The sequence below is a fragment of the Oncorhynchus clarkii genome, chromosome 7 (assembly GCF_045791955.1).
Source record: "Oncorhynchus clarkii lewisi isolate Uvic-CL-2024 chromosome 7, UVic_Ocla_1.0, whole genome shotgun sequence".
NCBI classification, from domain to species: Eukaryota; Metazoa; Chordata; class Actinopteri; order Salmoniformes; family Salmonidae; genus Oncorhynchus; species Oncorhynchus clarkii.
The window spans coordinates 78,437,976-78,459,012 of record NC_092153.1 but is presented as its reverse complement, the minus strand read 5'-3'; the positions used below and the strand labels follow the sequence as shown (position 1 = coordinate 78,459,012).

At 41.8% G+C, this 21,037-nt stretch overlaps 2 protein-coding genes across 3 annotated transcripts in view; both read right to left on the bottom strand.

Annotated features, from left to right (window-relative positions):
• LOC139413883 (ceramide synthase 5) overlaps positions 1–10,424 on the bottom strand; it is a 38,052-nt gene extending 27,628 nt beyond the window's left edge. Inside the window, exon 1 of one of the 2 annotated variants that reach the window (XM_071161722.1) lies at positions 10,143–10,424. In XM_071161722.1, the coding sequence (XP_071017823.1) occupies positions 10,143–10,315 (173 nt within the window). In that variant the 5' untranslated portion in view covers positions 10,316–10,424. The remainder of the gene's footprint in view (positions 1–10,142) is intronic. The other variant, XM_071161723.1, reaches the window with a different exon arrangement.
• A 5,091-nt stretch (positions 10,425–15,515) lies between these two features.
• The window catches only part of LOC139413881 (SWI/SNF-related matrix-associated actin-dependent regulator of chromatin subfamily D member 1-like), a 28,516-nt gene continuing 22,994 nt past the window's right edge, over positions 15,516–21,037 (bottom strand). The window contains exons 11-12 of the mRNA XM_071161719.1: positions 20,150–20,251; positions 15,516–17,248 (exon numbers count right to left, since the gene is read on the bottom strand). Of these exons, the coding sequence (XP_071017820.1) occupies positions 17,195–17,248; positions 20,150–20,251 (156 nt within the window). The 3' untranslated portion in view covers positions 15,516–17,194. The remainder of the gene's footprint in view (positions 17,249–20,149; positions 20,252–21,037) is intronic.

The following is a 21,037-nucleotide window of genomic DNA, read 5'->3' as shown; positions in this document are numbered from 1 at the left end:
TCAATATTTGTCCAACACCAGCCAAAGGACAAAGACAGTAGGACTGCCACAACAGGGCAAGAGGCCAGATTACTAAAGAGAGTAGAGATGAAATAGGATGCCATACATAGAATGTTTGGCACAGCATTTGTCTGTCAGTGAGAATGCTGCATACAGTAGAGTACAGAAGAGTGGAATGTAAAAGTGAAATATGATAACAAACTGTTAGTGTTCATTCAGTGTGTCCAAAGATAATAGTGAGCATAGGCCTAGAGCAGCCCGGTCACTAGAAATAGACGTTGATTTCGGGACGTAAAGGTAAAATAAACATTCATCCTTAATACGTCACATTTCGAAGGGAAACTATGAGATCTTGTTGTCTAGAGAGCATTTAAAAAATAGTGACCACACCCTCTAAGTAAAAGTGATGCGTCTTCATAAACCATTGATTTGTTTGTAAACTATTCCTTGTCCTTTGTCCTTATAGCTGGACTGTTTATAGTAGAAAATCATAACAAAGAAACAGACAGACTAAAAGGTCAGACAGACACAGTTGACAAAAACAGAAGCCTACAACATAAACAGAACAGACAGACAACACACAACCCCTTTGTCCCAGCCATTCCAGCATTGGTTAGCATACTGTGTAGGTAAACCAGAAGTTTACATAAAAAAGTTAGCCTAAGGCCTCCTGAGTAGCACAGTGGTCTAAGGCACTGCATTGCCACTAGAGATCCTGGTTCAAGTCCAGGCTCTGTCGCAGCCGGCCGCGACCGGGAGACCCATGGGGCGGTGCACAATTGGCCCAGCGCTCTCCGGATTAGGGGAGGGTTTGGCCGACAGGGATGTCCTTGTCCCATCGCTGTGGCGGGTCGGGCGCAGTGCACACTGACACGGTCGCCAGGTGTATGGTGTTTCCTCCGACACATTGGTGCGGTTGGCTTCCGGGTTAAGTGGGCATTGTGTCAAGAAGCGGTGCGACTTGGCTGGGTTGTGTTTCGGAGAACGCACAGCTCTCAACCTTTGCCTCTCCCGAGTCCGTTCGGGAGTGGTGGGACAAGACTGTAACTACCAATTGGATACCAAGAAATTAGGGCGAAAAGGGGTAACAAATAAAATACAAAATAAAAAGGTTAGCCTAACTGTCGGTAAGCCAGAATCCCACAACAGAGGTTAACTGTGGGTAAGCCAGAATCCCACAACAGAGGTTAACTGTGGGTAAGCCAGAATCCCACAACAGAGGTTAACTGTGGGTAAGCCAGAATCCCACAACAGAGGTTAACTGTGGGTAAGCCAGAATCTCACAGAGTAGAGCAAGCTGCCAAAACCTGGTAGAGAATTCCATTGTCGCAGTGGAGGGTGTTAGCCTGGACCCAGACCTGTAAATTCACAGTGACCAAGATGTTGGCTAGACCACATACAGATCTGGGATCAGGCTAAAGGAAGGGATACTCTGCAGTGGAACATGACACTATTCTCCCAGTGGGGCAGTCATTCTGCCAGCCAGAGTCCTGTGGTTAATTAGAATGTGAGAAAAATATCAGATCTTGTTTCTGAAACTACTCCGACCAGTTACTGAAGAAAGAAAAAGACAAGCCCCTATACTCTTCACCCTGTCCCTCCTCCTCTTCCTCCTGTCATTCCGGTTCACAAGTATTAAAAATATGAGCAAAAAGAATTTGTCCATCCCACACTGCACTGGGGTGAAAAATAAGTCAGAGGGGAAAACACAGCCCCACGTCTCAGTGTTAAAACACAGCCCCAAGCCTCAGTGTTAAAACACAGCCCCACGTCTCAGTGTTAAAACACAGCCCCACGTCTCAGTGTTAAAACACAGCCCCACGTCTCAGTGTTAAAACACAGCCCCACGTCTCAGTGTTAAAACACAGCCCCACGCCTCAGTGTTAAAACACAGCCCCACGTCTCAGTGTTAAAACACAGCCCCACGTCTCAGTGTTAAAACACAGCCCCAAGCCTCAGTGTTAAAACACAGCCACACGCCTCAGTGTTAAAACACAGCCCCACGTCTCAGTGTTAAAACACAGCCCCACGCCTCAGTGTTAAAACACAGCCCCACGTCTCAGTGTTAAAACACAGCCCCAAGCCTCAGTGTTAAAACACAGCCCCACGCCTCAGTGTTAAAACACAGCCCCACGCCTCAGTGTTAAAACACAGCCCCACGCCTCAGTGTTAAAACACAGCCCCACGCCTCAGTGTTAAAACACAGCCCCACGCCTCAGTGTTAAAACACAGCCCCACGTCTCAGTGTTAAAACACAGCCCCACGTCTCAGTGTTAAAACACAGCCCCACGTCTCAGTGTTAAAACACAGCCCCACGTCTCAGTGTTAAAACACAGCCCCACGTCTCAGTGTTAAAACACAGCCCCACGCCTCAGTGTTAAAACACAGCCCCACGCCTCAGTGTTAAAACACAGCCACACGCCTCAGTGTTAAAACACAAATATTAGTCCATGAGGGCAGGTACGATACCTACCATCCAGATCAGGGGTCACTACGCACTATTCGGTGAGATGAAACGTTCAAAATGGCAACACATAGACATTTTATGAAAAGAGCTGGCATGATTCCCTAAACTAACCTGACAGACATCACCTGATCATATCTGTCCTACACTATACCTTTCTATCTGAACAATCTGTAACGTGGCAAGAACATGAACAGACCCAAGGGCTTTCCTGTTTCATCAAAATGTTCTTTACTAGTTTAGTGTTTACACCATAGGGTAAACTAGTTTCATTATCAGTGTTTACACCATAATGTAAACTAGTTTCATTATCAGTGTTTACACCATAGGGTAAACTAGTTTCATTATCAGTGTTTACACCATAATGTAAACTAGTTTCATTATCAGTGTTTACACCATAATGTAAACTAGTTTCATTATCAGTGTTTACACCATAGGGTAAACTAGTTTCATTATCAGTGTTTTCACCATAGGGTAATCTAGTTTAGTTATCAGTGTTTACACCATAGGGTAAACTAGTTTCATTATCAGTGTTTAGACCATAGGGTAAACTAGTTTCATTATCAGTGTTTACACCATAATGTAAACTAGTTTCATTATCAGTGTTTACACCATAATGTAAACTAGTTTCATTATCAGTGTTTACACCATAGGGTAAACTAGTTTCATTATCAGTGTTTAGGCCATAGGGTAAACTAGTTTAGTTATCAGTGTTTACACCATAGGGTAAACTAGTTTCATTATCAGTGTTTACACCATAGGGTAAACTAGTTTCATTATCAGTGTTTACACCATAGGGTAAACTAGTTTCATTATCAGTGTTTACATCATAGGGTAAACTAGTTTCATTATCAGTGTTTACACCATAGGGTAAACTAGTTTCATTATCAGTGTTTACACCATAGGGTAAACTAGTTTCATTATCAGTGTTTACACCATAGGGTAAACTAGTTTCATTATCAGTGTTTACACCATAGGGTAAACTAGTTTAATTAACAGTGTTTACACCATAGGGTAAACTAGTTTCATTATCAGTGTTTACACCATAGGGTAAACTAGTTTCATTATCAGTGTTTACACCATAGGGTAAACTAGTTTAATTAACAGTGTTTACACCATAGGGTAAACTAGTTTCATTATCAGTGTTTACACCATAGGGTAAACTAGTTTAATTAACAGTGTTTACACCATAGGGTAAACTAGTTTCATTATCAGTGTTTACACCATAGGCCAGGCTATGGTTTCAAATCTCAGTTTGCTTTATAGTCTAGTGTTAAGTTTACGCCCTCTGTCCTTCATAAATCCCCTATACGAATATAGCGTGAACAATGATTTGGACACAAAAGTTTAATGTAGCTTACATCCTTATGTATTATGTGCATTGAAGGCTCAGGGATGATAGATTATTATAGAGATGTTAAAAATGTTAGTATGTAGCTTTCGTTGAGTGAAGAGTCAGACGGCAAACATTTAGGAGCTGACAGTGGGTGTTTTTTCTGTTTGCAGTCCTGTGTATCTGGTACCCAACAGCTTTATTAGATATTGCTTAGTGTAGACTTGGTCAACTTTATTTATGCAGGTTGTATATCCTTGATAGGCTACCTGTAATCTCGGTTGAAAAGTGGACAGTCTGAGGGTTACTCCTACTACAAATGGTCTTCTGAGGGTTACTCCTACTACAAATGGTCTTCTGAACAGGAAAGGATGATCAGACCAGAGTCACAGCCCTTTCTGCTGTTGTCTGTGCCCAACCATGTTTGTACCATGTTTTGTGATGCTACCATGTTGTGTTGCTACCATGTTGTTGTCATGTTGTGTTGCTACCATGCTGTGTTGTCATGTGTTGCTGCAATGCTATGTTGTCGTCTTAGGTCTCTCTTTATGTGGTGTTGTGTTGTCTCTCTTGTCGTGATGTGAGAGCACTTTTTGCCAGTTCTGTTTGGTCCAGCGACGGTGGGGTTGTGCCCATAGGCGACGTTGTTGCTGGTGATGTCTGGTGAGGACCTGCCTTACAACAGGCCTACAAGACCTCAGTCCAGCCTCTCTCAGCCTATTGCGGACAGTCTGAGCACTGAAGGAGGGATTGTGGGTTCCTGGTGTAACTTGGGCAGTTGTTGTTGCCATCCTGTACCTGCCCCGCAGGTGTGATGTTCAGATGTACCAATCCTGTTCAGGTGTTGTTACACGTGGTCTGCCACTGCGAGGACGATCAGCTGTCTGTCCTGTCTCCCTGTAGCGCTGTCTTAGGCGTCTCACAGTACGGACATTGCAATGTATTGCCCTGGCCACATCTGCAGTCCTCATGCCTCCTTGCAGCATGTCTAAGGCACGTTCACGCAGATGAGCAGGGACCCTGGCCATCTTTCTTTTGGTGTTTTTCAGAGTCAGTAGAAAGGCCTCTTTAGTGTCCTAAGTTTTCATAACTGTGACCTTAATTGCCTACCGTCTGTAATAGAGGTCGACCGATTAATCGGAATGGCCGTTTAATTAGGGCCGATTTCAAGTTTTCATAACAATCGGAAATCTGTATTTTTGGGCGCCGATTTAAAAAATAAAATAAAAACTTTATTTAACTAGGCAAGTCAGTTAAGAACATATTCTTATTTTCAATGACGGCCTAGGAACGGTGGGTTAACTGCCTCGTTCAGGGGCAGAACGACAGATTTTCACCTTGTCAGCTCGGGGGATCCAATCTTGCAACCTTACAGTTAACTAGTCCAACGCAATAACGACCTGCCTCTATCTCGTTGCACTCCACAAGGAGACTGCCTGTTACGCGAATGCAGTAAGCCAAGGTATGTCGCTAGCTAGCATTAAACTTATCTTATCAAAAACAATCAATCATAATCATTAGTTAACTACACATGGTTGATGATATTACTAGATATTATCTAGCGTGTCCTGCGTTGCATATCATCTGACTGAGCATACAAGTATCTAAGTATCTGACTGAGCGGTGGTAGGCAGAAGCAGGTGCGTAAACATTTAAACAGCACTTTCGTGCGTTTTGCCAGCAGCTCTTCGTTGTGCGTCAAGCATTGCGCTGTTTATGACTTCAAGCCTATCAACTCCTGAGATGAGGCTGGTGTAACCGAAGTGAAATGGCTAGCTAGTTAGCGCGCTAATAGCGTTTCAAACGTCACTCGCTCTGAGCCTTCTAGTAGTTGTTCCCCTTGCTCTGCATGGGTAATGCTGCTTCGATTGTGGCTGTTGTCGTTGTGTTTCTGGTTCGAGCCCAGGGAGGAGCGAGGAGAGGTACGGAAGCTATACTGTTACACTGGCAATACTAAATACTGCCTATAAGAACATCCAATAGTCAAAGGTTAATGAAATACAAATGTTATAGAGGGAAATAGTCCTATAATTCCTATAATAACTATAACCTACCTTCTTACCTGGGAATATTGAAGACTCATGTTAAAAGGAACCACCAGCTTTCATATGTTCTCATGTTCTTTGTAAGGAACTGAAACGTTAGATTTCTTACATAGCACATATTGCACTTTTACTTTCTCCAACACTTTGTTTTTGCATTATTTAAACCAAATTGAACATGTTTCATTATTTACTTGAGCCTAAATTTATTTTATTGATGTATTATATTAAGTTAAAATAAGTGTTCATTCAGTATTGTTGTAATTGTCATTATTACAAATAAATAAATACAAATCGTCCGATTAATCGTTATCGGCATTTTTGGTCCTCCAATAATCAGTATCGGTGTTGAAAAATCATAATCGGTCGACCTCTAGTCTGTAAGCTGTTAGTGTCTTAACGACAGTTCCACAGGTGCATGTTCATTAATTGTTTATGGGTCATTGAACAAGCATGGGAAATAGTGAACAATGAAGATCTGTGAGGTTATTTGAATATTTACGAATGACCTTTGAAAGACAGGGTCCTAAAAAAGGGACATTTCTTTTTTTGCTGAGTTTATAAATATAGGACAAAACACACATCACGACAAGAGCCAACACAACACTACATAAAGAGAGACCTAAGACAACAACATAGCAAGGCAGCAACACATGACAACACAGCATGGTAGCAACACAACATAACAACAACATGGTAGCAACACTACATGGTAGCAGCACAAAACATGGTACAAACATCATTGGGCACAGACAACAGCACAAAGGGCAACAAGGTAGAGACAACAATACATCACACAAAGCAGCCACAACTGTCAGTAAGAGTGTTCATGTAAGAGTGTCCATGATTGAGTCTTTGAATGAAGAGATTGAGATAAAACTGTCCAGTTTGAGTGTTTGTTGCAGCTTGTTCCAGTCGCTAGCTGCAGCGAACTGAAAAGAGGAGCGAACCAGGGATGTGTATGCTTTGGGGACCTTTAACAGAATGTGACTGGCAGAACGGGTGTTGTATGTGGAGGATGAGGGCTGCAGTAGATATCTCAGATAGGAGGGAGTATAATCCTTCTACAGATATAATCATCCTACAGATGTCATAGTTGGTACTCGTAACAGTCTATTCTCTTCTTGGCTGTGTTTATGTGCAAAGTGAATGTGGTGATTAGCTACCCAACACACGGCACCGGAGTGCCAATTCTGGGATTAAAAGGCTCCTGAACAGCTTCTACCCCCAAGCCATTAGACTGCTGAACAGTTAATCAAATGGCTACTCTGACTATTTGCATTGACCCCTTTTTTTACACTGCTGCTACTCACTGTTTATTATCTGTGCATAGTCAATTTACCCCTACCTACATGTACATATTACCTCGACTAACCTGTACACATTGAATCGGTACCGGTACCCCCTGTATATAGCCTTGTTATTTTATTGTGTTACTTTTTAAATAGATGTTTTATTAACTTTTTTAAACAATTCTGCATCGTTGGTTAAGGGCTTGTAAGTAAATATTTCATGGTAAGAACCTGTTGTATTCACAGCAAATAAAATGTTATTTATTTGATTGATTGATTTATTCTCCTGAGAGGTGAAGAAGGATAGAGGTCACTTACATCCAGAAACAAACCCTTTGCCTTTGCCCTTGACCTGCCCATCTCCTTTGCACTGTGAAGATCTGGGGAGGTATCTAGCATCTGAGAGTAAATGTGATCTAGGATCAGGTCCCACCTGCCCATTTAATCAACCTGGACTCAGGGGTAGAGATAACATAGTAAATGTAAATTTGGATCCCTATAATTTTTTAAAATGTATCCATTATTTTACCAGGTAAATTGACTGAGAACACATTCTCATTTACAGCAACGACCTGGGGAATAGTTACAGGGGAGAGGAGGGGGATGAATGAGCCAATTGTAAACTGGGATTATTAGGTGACCGTGAATGGTTTGAGGGCCAGATTGGGAATTTAGCCAGGACACCGGGGTTAACACCCCTACTCTTAGGCTAAGTGCCATGGGATCTTTAATGTACTCAGAGAGTCAAGACACCCGTTTAACGTCCCATCCGAAAGATGGCACCCAAACACAGAGCAGTGTCCAACCACTGCCCTGGGGCATTGGGATATTTTTTAGACAAGAGAAAAGTGTGCCTTTTACTGGCCCTCCAACACCACTTCCAGCAGCATCTGGTCTCCCATCCAGAGTCTGACCAGGACCAACCCTGCTTAGCTTCAGAAGCAAGCCAGCAGTGGTATGCTGCAGGGTGGTATGCTGCAGGGTGGTATGCAGGGTGGTATGCTGCTGGCTTTAGTAAAATATGTTACATTTCATATGGTATGTATTCATTTGTGGATGCCAACATTAATTTTGTATGATATGTTACAAAATACAATTTGTATGATATGTCACAAATTGCAATTCATACAATATGTTACGATAACCTACTGTCTATTGTAACAAAACAGTTTCCCAGATTCACATTAACTATGTTACGTGTAGTCTATGAGACCAGACTGATACGATCTTCAAAATGTATGCCTATTTTAAAACATCATTCCTACTCTGAGACACTTTATGAAAAAGGGCAAAAGTATGACCAATGTGGTGAAATGCCCACAATGTCCAGAGCCACTATGAAAAGCCTACAATTTAACTCTTCATCATCACAGGACTTTGTCTTTTGATTTCAACATAACTAAGCCCTAAAACTCTCAAAAGTGCAACCGTTTCCACGCTGTGTCATTTTCTATATTTTCTCAGTGACAAGGGTCTGTTATACATGTTTACTCTCTCCAGCAGTTTTATAGCTATAATTTACAGGCCTGATTTGAATTGCAGACAACCTGTGTATTGCGGGTGGGCTGTAGCCTAACTACAACTGAGGAATTATGTAATGTTAACTGTGTAATAACTGCCTAACAACACAGGCCATAGCCAGCCCTGAGAACTGTCATCAAGTTCTGGTGTACAGCCACTGAGTGTCTGCCAAAGCTACTACTTCAAAGAGATAATGAACTTACTTGATCTATTTCGATGGTGAGCATTGATTGATTTATTTAACCTTTATTTGATCAGGGATTCATACTGAAAGCAAGATCTAAATGACAGAAAATACACACATCGATATAAATACAAAATGCAGAAAGAAAAACACGATTAGAAAAAAACAAACACATTCATTAGTAATAAGGTCCTCAATCAGCTGTCTGAATTACCCAAGAGGCACCAGAACATCACATTCATCAGTAATAAGGTCTTCAACCAGCTGTCTGACTGACCCTAGAGGCACCAGAACATCACATTCATCAGTAATAAGGTCCTCAATCAGCTGTCTGACTGACCCTGGAGGCACCAGAACATCACATTCATCAGTAATAAGGTCCTCAATCAGCTGTCTGAATTACCCAAGAGGCACCAGAACATCACATTCATCAGTAATAAGGTCCTCAACCAGCTGTCTGACTGACCCTAGAGGCACCAGAACATCACATTCATCAGTAATAAGGTCCTCAATCAGCTGTCTGAATTACCCTAGAGGCACCAGAACATCACATTCATCAGTAATAAGGTCCTCAACCAGCTGTCTGACTGACCCTAGAGGCACCAGAACATCACATTCATCAGTAATAAGGTCCTCAATCAGCTGTCTGACTGACCCTGGAGGCACCAGAACATCACATTCATCAGTAATAAGGTCCTCAATCAGCTGTCTGAATTACCCAAGAGGCACCAGAACATCACATTCATCAGTAATAAGGTCCTCAACCAGCTGTCTGACTGACCCTAGAGGCACCAGAACATCACATTCATCAGTAATAAGGTCCTCAATCAGCTGTCTGAATTACCCTAGAGGCACCAGAACATCACATTCATCAGTAATAAGGTCCTCAATCAGCTGTCTGAATGACCCCTAGAGGCACCAGAACATCACATTCATCAGTAATAAGGTCCTCAATCAGCTGTCTGAATTACCCTGGAGGCACCAATACATAAACTTTAATAACATTTTGAAGATTGTTCCATAAATAAGTTGGAAGAAACCTAGAATGAGTTGGCCTGCTCCAGTGCTCTCACTAGGAAGTGACAGGCAACCAGACAGACAACAGGTTAGCTTAGCTAGCTAGGGTGGGCAAACCTCCCAAATGACCTTAGGTTCTTAATCAATTCCAAGTACACTTCCTTTCAATTATTAAATATTCGAGTCGTATTTGTGGCTGCAAAGACTCTGGCATGGCCGGGCGAGTGTTATGTTCAAGAAAGAGTTGATGAATGTAATGATATGAGTTCAAAAAACAGACAGTACGTACCTCTCAAATAGTATTCTGACCGCAAAGATCCCCAAAGCCAGCGGTAAAGCAGAGAGCAAGTGACTGGCTTTAGGATACTCCACCCCGGGCGCTGGGTCTGCAAGGTCCGCCCAAGTCACATTATGCGGGAGCCAAAATCTCTCGTTCCAAAACCAGGCTGAAAGAGCAGCCATGGTCACCAAAAGTGGTTTCAATTAAATAAATATATCATAAGGAAAAACTTGAGAAACGTTTCCACCGCCGTCCCTCCGTTTCGTGCCCCTGTGATGGAGTTCTTGGATTAAGGAAGTGAAATGGGCCACGGCCCCACCTCCCGCCCGCCCGCTATTCAGAGAGGTATCATTGATGGAATACTGTTACTTTGTCAGTCCGCAGCCACCTAGCTAGCTAGCGTTCTTTTCAAAATAAGAGATAATCAATAATAATCCGAGATTAAAATCGTGTGCCCAATATAGGTGAATGTGTGATGTATGTAGAAAATGGTCTTGTCCCCCAGACGTGACTTTAAAAGTTTGAACAAGAGAAGGTCACCACCAAGCGGCCATCCATAGTATTACAAGGGAGACGTTCTGAAATGTCAGGGTTACCCCACATTTCAATTAAACGACAGCAAGAGACCCATACAGCGCCATCTCACACCACTTGTGAATTAATAGTCAGGGGAGCGTACCATGATCATCTAACGTAGTTATTCAATTAGCCCAAAAATAAATTCCCAACCATGTGGATTGACTTCAAATTAAATGTTTGCCGACAATTGTTCTCATCAGCAGCCTACGCTTTAGCCTAATGCACCATATCCGATTACCATATCCTAAGGACATTATCAACATACATATTTAACTTATTCATCGTCTGTTATCAACATTATATGGGTATAATAGGCATTTTATCTAAGAAAATTTCCGAACAAATTTGCCATTTTCATTCGCTATAGAAATACACGTAAGCCTAAGAACGTAAATGCTGAGGATATGGCTTTTGCAAGCGCCAACATCCCTCTCCAAAAGAAATGACAATTCCCAAATGCACGTGCATACATTAACATACGTAAAGAAGTCTGGTAAAAAAATATATATGTGAAAGCGTCTCCATAATAATGAAGGAATTCACTGACACACAAGACCAATATGTTCTTAATATTTTGTAGGAGAGCTAGGTGAAGAAGATGTTAAAAATTGTTCTGGCTGATACAAGCAGAGAACTGTTCAACAGTGTTCCCGAGAACCTGCGCTTTGTGGAGATACTCCATACTCCATATACTGCCGTCTTTACCCAGTTGGAGAAGTTGTTGGGGTTTTATTTCTATAGCTAATGAAAATATGTCAGCCATGTATGTTCTGAAAATAGTCTACAAATGCCCTTCATATCCATATGTATAATAATCGAATGCTAAATTGCAGATTTTGCAGAATATATTGTTTTCTGCATAGAGCGCCCCAGCAGGTTATTGGCGTGCTCTTTTTTTAAACAATATTCTGATTTTGAATTGTTTATATTTCCTGGTTGTCTCTCCCCTTTAAAGACTAAGGGATATGGGCATTCTAAACAAAATGTATTTCTGTCCATTTCTACACAGTACTGACACAATGCCTAGTGACAATGTCATCAATAATACATGAAGAATCAGTTGGAACAGAACAGGGGGTTATTAGTTATTACAGCAGCCCAGGAAGGAGGTACGTTTTATTACAGCAGCCCAGGAAGGAGGTGTTTTATTACAACTGCCCAGGAAGGAGGTACGTTTTATTACAGCAGCCCAGGAAGGAGGTACGTTTTATTACAACTGCCCAGGAAGGAGGTACGTTTTATTACAGCAGCCCAGGAAGGAGGTACGTTTTATTACAACTGCCCAGGAAGGAGGTACGTTTTATTACAGCAGCCCAGGAAGGAGGTACGTTTTATTACAACTGCTCAGGAAGGAGGTACGTTTTATTACAGCAGCCCAGGAAGGAGGTATGTTTTATTACAACAGCCCAGGAAGGAGGTACGTTTTATTACAACAGCCCAGGAAGGAGGTACGTTTTATTACAGCAGCCCAGGAAGGAGGTACGTTTTATTACAGCAGCCCAGGAAGGAGGTACGTTTTATTACAACTGCCCAGGAAGGAGGTATGTTTTATTACAGCAGCCCAGGAAGGAGGTACGTTTTATTACAGCAGCCCAGGAAGGAGGTATGTTTTATTACAGCAGCCCAGGAAGGAGGTTCGTTTTATTACGTTTTATTACAACAGCCCAGGAAGGAGGTTCGTTTTATTACAACAGCCCAGGAAGGAGGTTCGTTTTATTACAGCAGCCCAGGAAGGAGGTTTGTTTTATTACAGCAGCCCAGGAAGGAGGTTCGTTTTATTACAAAAGCCCAGGAAGGAGGTTTGTTTTATTACAACAGCCCAGGAAGGAGGTTCGTTTGACTGAGACATTTTCCTCTCCCTTTTCTTAGGATTCATTTCCAACAGAGATGAGTTAGATGCAATCATCCAAACAGCTCCTCATGTCTCCCTCCCTCCCTCCTCCGGCTGGTTCCAACATCTAAAGCATCCCAGCATCCTTCAGTCAGTTACATGTGTTCAGGGTGGTTCTCTAAACATCTGATGAACTCTTTAATGGGGTGTCCATGGGAATAGATTTGATTGACAATTGAACAAGGGGAACCTGGAGGAAGGATAGAGGGGATAACAGTTTTAGATCCACACTATAGGGCCTACCCGAACCCTAGGTTGAAGATACCCAGGTTAGGACAAGTTATGGTTCCATGTGGAAGCTTTTTGAAAATGAACAGATTCACGGGACCACCTGTTGCTAAGTAGCGTAGCTAGTCCCATTGTTTAGAACGCTTCCTCATTTATGCAAAGAGTTATGGGATATTAGAATCCTCTTGTCTTAACCTGTCATCTTCAACCTTGTCTGAACCGTACAGTCCTGGCTCATATATTGTCTTTCACATGGTTCTTTCAGGCACAGTTCCAGCAACTATGGTTTGGCTCGGTTCGGTAGTGTGAAAAGGTTATAAGATCGGTTTATACATGTCATTCGGATGTTCAATTGAGTACATTGTTACGAATGACTCATCAGCACCTCGCAACCCTTTCAATCTGCACACTCCACTCCCCATACCCCAGGAGTGGTGCCTGAGAGTCTAGGGGTACCATAATCCAGCCTCTCAAAATCTCTCTGACCTGTGGACCTATTTGCTTAGAGGCATGTTGTCAGGGGCCATGACACCTGCCAGCTCTTCTCACTGTGCAGGTCAGTGTCTCCTCACTTGTGGACTTGTGGGATGGAGTGTTACTTGTGTGTTTACTATTTACTGTTGGTCGTAGTTACTAATAGTTCCTGGCCTATCTATCCTAGAAACATAACTCGTACTCAGAAGATTCTGAAGTCAAACTCATCCATTATATATTCATATACTGTAACTGTAACTCACTTGTCCACCAGGCCCTTCTTCTTCAGGATGTGGTTGACTTCAGCTGCAGTGGCTGGACCCTGGAGCTTCTGACCATTCAACATCTCATTCTCCAACTCCTCAATTGTCTACAAATTGTGTACATTAGTTTTTTTTATTGAGAAAAGACGAGAGCGAGAGAGCGAGAGAGAGCACCACAGGGAGTGAGAGAGCAACAGAGCCAAGACCACACTACCGACAGAATGGCTCAGTCAGAGGTATGGGTTACTGAGCTAAAGGAGCAGCCCCCCAGCTACATCACCTCCAACCCAGACACAGAGCTTCTACAGGACCAGATCGACCATTGCAGGACCCAGCTGAAGACCTCTGTTCAGGAGCTGAGAGAGAGCCTTACCACAGCGCTTGAGGAGGTAAAGGCCACCATAAAGAGAGAGCTAGTGCAGGAAAAGGAAGAGATGGTAAAGGAGTTGTCTGTCATCAAGAGGGTGCTGCATCACAGAGAACAGACTGTAGAGACTCCTAGAGAGAAGCTGCAGCCCCTCACCACCCCTAACACCCACCCTGACCTATTGTTATAGTGTTCCATATTGTTATAGTGTTCCATATTGTTATAGTGTTCCATATTGTTATAGTGTTCCATATAGTTATAGTGTTCCATATAGTCATTGTATTCTATATTGTTAGTGTTCCATATTGTTATAGTGTTCTATATTGTTATAGTGTTCTATATTGTTATAGTGTTCCATATTGTTATAGTGTTCCATATTGTTATAGTATTCTATATTGTTAGTGTTCCATATTGTTATAGTGTTCTATATTGTTATAGTGTTCTATACTGTTAAGAGTGTTCTATATTGTTATAGTGTTCTATATTGTTATAGTGTTCTATATTGTTATCATGTTCTATATTGTTATCGTGTTCTATACTGTTATAGTGTTCTATATTGTTATAGTGTTCTATATTGTTATCATGTTCTATACTGTTAGTGTTCTATACTGTTATAGTGTTCCATATTGTTAGTGTTCCATATTGTTATAGTGTTCTATACTGTTATAGTGTTCTATACTGCTATAGTGTTCTATACTGTTATAGTGTTCTATACTGCTATAGTGTTCTATACTGTTATAGTGTTCTATACTGCTATAGTGTTCTATACTGTTATAGTGCTCCATATTGTTAGTGTTCCATATTGTTATAGTGTTTTATATTGTTAGTGTTCCATATTGTTAGTGTTCCATATTGTTATAGTGTTCTATACTGTTATAGTGTTCTATACTGTTATAGTGTTCCTAACTTTGAAGTTGTTAACGTTCTTAGCTTAATCCTTTGAAAAATAGACACGTAAAAAGATTGTGGATTGTGCATCTTCAATATGTACCTATTGTTCCTCTTTAGTGCATTTAACCATATACCACCAGTAAAAGCCTTGGGTAGCAAGTTGATACAATTCCAAGTTTGGAAATGCCACACTTTCCTTATTTTAAGAGGACTATTTCTAAACACATTAGCAATAGTTTGCCTTAGGAAGACATCTCAATAAATACAGGTACTCATCCTTTAACAGACTTCGCTGTTTGAACAAGTGAGGCTATGACCTAGTACGATTAGGATCATTTCAAGAGCAAAAGGTTCATTGAAGCAATACATAGAGTTTGGCGACTTTAGGGGACCCAGAAAACCCATCCTTAACCTCTCACAAGAACAGCTGTCCAGGAAAAACTCCTGGCCCTATAAACATGATATGCTCACCTGTGGGCCAATGACCAGATCCGTCCCCTGGTTGTTATACCATCAAGTGCATCAACCCACTTCTCACAGCAATGAGTCAGGTGTGCGTGGTGTTCATAAGAATCCCAGAACAGTGATGCTGAACATTAGGCAGGTAACAACTTTCATGGAAAGACTGCCAGTTTGTGCATCAAATGGTCGAAAACCAGCTTTAAAATCATCCATTCATAACTGAGAAGTTATCATGAAGATATCCTTTATTATAGCATAGGATTAAAACATACAGGGAAAAATAGGTTTGGTCAATAAGAGAAAAATACAATTTTTAAGTCTGAAGATTTCAATCAGTCTTCAGTATCATCCTTTACAGGATTGGGGGCAATTCAGGATAATCAGAGCGTGGATGGAAAATACACTTTAATATTGAAGAAAAATAATTCCCATTGAAAATAGATGTCGCTTAATTTCAATTCACTTGACTATTGAACTGATAATGAATTGAGTCCAACCATGAAACTTCATACATCCTTTACATGTCATCATATCTAAACAGCAATACAACAAGCGGAAGCTTTCGATCATACTATCAAAAAATATGAAATTCTTCAATGAGTCACATCTACTAGTGAACCCAGCTCTATGCTTATCTTCCTCGGTGTTGATGGCGTCTGCACACTAACAAATACAAATATGAAATCCCAGAAGAAGTCTTCTTAACCGAACAGTAGAACCTTGAAGGTTGTTCTCTCTTCCACACGGGGTCAACAAGCAACTTCAGCTTGCTGTTAGGTTATAGAGAACGTTCTGGATTAAACCATTGGTATCACTTGAAGGGGAACGTCTTGGGAAAACTAATCGGGAGCATTAGACAACGAGTCAAAATGATGGTCTGCCCTTTAAAAACAGACATTTTTTCCTTCACATCAAACCAGATTATTCTGCTCAGTATTTACAAAACTAGATCGACTTGAGGTTATTACTGCTAACACTACTTCCTTAAGGTTTAACTTCTAACAATACAAGCTTTAATATAATTCATAGTTTCGAAACATAAAAAAAGATAATTAACAAACAAACAAAAAGCATCACAAAAATAGTTTCAAATGAAATGGCCCCTTAAATGATTAACTAAACCAACATACTGAATCTTCACAACACTGTGAAGCCCGGCTGCCATCACCATACTCTGAAGTGATCAGGGGAGAATTTTTGAGGTACACAATATTCTACAACAAGAATTCTAGAATAGTCTTGAACCACTAAGAAACGGACAGCCAGCACACCAATAAAAGACCACTGAATACTCACAACCCTATCAATACCAAACAAACACTGAAAAATCAATTCCAGACCAAAGCCAGAATGGTAGTGTGTGTAGTCTATCACCTAATCAGTTATGAGTTAGTATGGACTCAGAGCAAGTTAGAGACAGTCAAAGTATTTAAAATGAACCCAATGCTCTTTCACAAATGGCCAAATGTTAAGACTTAAAATACTCAATATTAGTTATGGTGGAGTAGCATCAATCCTTAGTTAGGGGTCATTTCAACCTCACTTAGGCCTGAATATAGATTCAAGATTGGCGACTTGAGAGAGTTTAGCCCCAAAAGGGAATGCATTGAGGTAAGGCATAGAGAGAGACCACTGAGAAAAAATAAGTCAAAAGATCTTTTAGCGGGACAAATATGAAGAGAGAGGAAGTAAAAATCTAACATTGATATATAACCATAACAGCCTGCTAGGTGACTTTCAAAAAGATATCCTATAGTTACCACCAGCAGTAAAGCAGATGTATATCAAAGATGTTTTTCCTCAAATCGGGGGTGTATTAATGAATGTCCCACACTTCCTTTCCTCCTCCCAGAGAGAATGGCCACTTGTTCGTCTGTTGGCCTGTTTTTCTTTAACATCTTCATCTCTAAGTGTTTCTGATTCCCAGGGCTTGTTCCAGCTCCTGCCTCCTCTGCTGGACCTGAAATACATTTTTTTTTTTTTATATATATATATATATATATATATATATAAATAATCATATATATAAAAAAACAACATTGATGTATACGTTGCCTCGGTGCCCCGACTTCCTGGTTAATTACAGTTACGTGATTAATCAGTTTAATCGCGTAATAATAATTACAAAGTGATTTGATAAGTCTTCAGTTTAATGATGCCAAAAACACGAGTGAGTAAAACATTTAAATATATATATATATATATAAATAAATAAATAAATAATCACATATGTATATATATAAATAATAAAAAAAAATAAAATAAAATATATATATACAGTGCCTTGCGAAAGTATTCGGCCCCCTTGAACTTTGCGACCTTTTGCCACATTTCAGGCTTCAAACATAAAGATATAAAACGGTATATTTTTGTGAAGAATCAACAACAAGTGGGACACAATCATGAAGTGGAACGACATTTATTGGATATTTAAAACTTTTTTAACAAATCAAAAACTGAAAAATTGGGCGTGACTCCATTTTGTTGCTCCCAGCCTATAGACAGAAACTATAACGGGAAACGCCCGTGCTCAGGTCTATCTAATGCTGGTCTGACCAATCGGATTCCACGCTTCAAGATTGCTTCGATCACGTGGACTGGGATATGTTCCGGGTAGCCTCAGAAAACAACATTGATGTATACGTTGCCTCGGTGCCCCGACTTCCTAGTTAATTACAGTTACGTGATTAATCAGTTTAATCACGTAATAATAATTACAGAGAGTTATTTGATAAATAAGTCTTCAGTTTAATGATGCCAAAAACACGAGAGTGAGTAAAACATTTAAACGTGTTAACCCTGGCAAGGCTGCCAGACGGCATCCCTAGCCGCGTCCCCAAAAAATGCGCAGACCAGCTGGCTGGTGTGTTCACGGACATATTCAATCAATCCCTATCCCAGTCTGCAGTTCCCACAAGCTCCAAGATGGCCACCATTGTTCCTGTTCCCAATAAAGCTAAGGTACCTGAACTAAATGACTATCTGTCATCATGAAGTGCTTTGAGAGACTAGTCAAGGATCATTTCACCTCCACCCTACCTGAGACCCTAGACCCACTCCAATTTGCTTATCGGCCCTATAGGTCCACAGACGACGCAGTCGACATCACACTGCACACTGCCCTAACCCATCTGGACAAGAAGAATACCTATGTAAGAATGCTGTTCATTGACTACAGCTCAGCATTTAACACCATAGACCCTGGGTCTCGAGCCCGCCCTGTGCAACTGGGTCCAGGACTTCCTGACAGGCCGCCCCCAGGTGGTGAAGGTAGGAAACAACATCTCCACCCCGCTGATCCTCAACACTGGGGCCACCCGATGTCACAGGAAGGCCAAAAAGATCATCAAGGACAAGAACCACTCAAGCCACTGCCTGTTTACCCCGCTACCATCCAGACGGCGAGGTCAGGTGCATCAAAGCTGGTACCGAGAGACTGAAAAACAGCTTCTATCTCAAGGCCATTAGACTGTTAAACAGCCATCACTAACACAGAGAGGCTTCTGCCAACATACAGACTCAAATCTCTGGCCACTTAAATAACTTAATAAAGGTATCACTAGTGACTTTAAATAAACGCCACTTTAATAAATGTCTAGATATCGTACTTTACTCATATGTACATACTGTATTCTATAACATCTTGCCTATGCCGCAAGGCCACTTGCTCATCCATATATTTATATGTACATATTCATACCTTTACATTTGTGTGCATAAGGTAGTGGTTCTGAATTTGTTAGATTACTTGTTAGATATTAGAAGCACAAGCATTTCACTACACTCATATTAACATCTGCTAACCATGTGTATTTGAAGAATACAATTGGATTAGATTTGATTTACCTTAGCCACGGTGTACACACACATACCACGGTACACACACACACACACCACGGTACACACACACACCACGGTACACACACACACACACCACGGTACACACACACACCACGGTACACACACACACACACACACACACACACACACACATCACGGTACACACACACACACATCACGGTACACACACACACACATCACGGTACACACACACACACATCACGGTACACACAAACACACACACATCACGGTACACACAAACACACACACACCACGGTACACACACACACACATCACGGTACACACACACACACACGGTACACACACACACACACATCACGGTACACACACACACACACACACATCACGGTACACACACACACACACACACATCACGGTACACACACACACACACACACACACACACACACACATCACGGTACACACACACACATCACGGTACACACACACACACACACATCACGGTACACACACACACACACACATCACGGTACACACACACACACACACATCACGGTACACACACACACACACACACACATCACGGTACACACACACACACACACACACACCACGGTACACACACACACACACACATCACGGTACACACACACACACACACATCACGGTACACACACACACATCACGGTACACACACACACATCACGGTACACACACACACATCACGGTACACACACACACATCACGGTACACACACACACACACACACACACACACACACACACACATCACGGTACACACACACACACACACACACATCACGGTACACACACACACACATCACGGTACACACACACACACACATCACGGTACACACATCACGGTACACACACACACCACGGTACACACACACACCACGGTACACACACATCACGGTACACACACATCACGGTACACACACACACACACATCACGGTACACACACACACATCACGGTACACACACCACGGTACAGAATGGTGAGAGGTGAGCATTTTACCTTGGAGTAGAAGTAACGACACACGGCCTCCTGGGCCCAGGGTTGGAAATAGAACTCTGCTCTCCTCTCCTCTTCTGGGTTCGCAACCACATCAGTCATAGTCTGTAAAAAATAATCATAAACATAAGAAACTTCCTTCAATAAAGCCTACAGGTATAATGTGTAGTTTGTTGTTCTACGCACCATGCATGTTATCTATATTTATTTTTTCACACAGATAAAAATCCTCAGGCCTATCAACCTTATCCCTGTGTCGTGGTTAAAGAGAGACCTCTGGGACCATCTCTGTTTTACGATAACACATCTTACTTCAGGACTACAAACTACAAGGTTACTGGGCACCAGGCAACCATGCAGAAGGCTGAATGTTCAGGTGGAGGAAGAAAACAACAGCTATGAACTTTGGACTGGACTCGGCTTCAATCACCCCTCGGTTGTCATTGACGGTCCAGTCAGTCTGGTGTTTGGTCCAAGAACCATCTGAACAAACACTACACAGTTAGCTTGTGCTAATGGCTAACCTACATCCACGGCAGCTAGCTAGTGCTAATGGCTAACCTACGTCCACGGCAGATAGCTAGCGCTAATGGCTAACCTACGTCCACGGCAGCTAGCTAGCGCTAATGGCTAACCTACGTCCACGGCAGATAGCTAGCGCTAATGGCTAACCTACGTCCACGGCAGATAGCTAGCGCTAATGGCTAACCTACGTCCACGGCAGATAGCTAGCGCTAATGGCTAACCTACGTCCACGGCAGATAGCTAGCGCTAATGGCTAACCTACGTCCACGGCAGATAGCTAGCGCTAATGGCTAACCTACGTCCACGGCAGTTAGCTAGCGCTAATGGCTAACCTACGTCCACGGCAGCTAGCAATGACAGCAATGA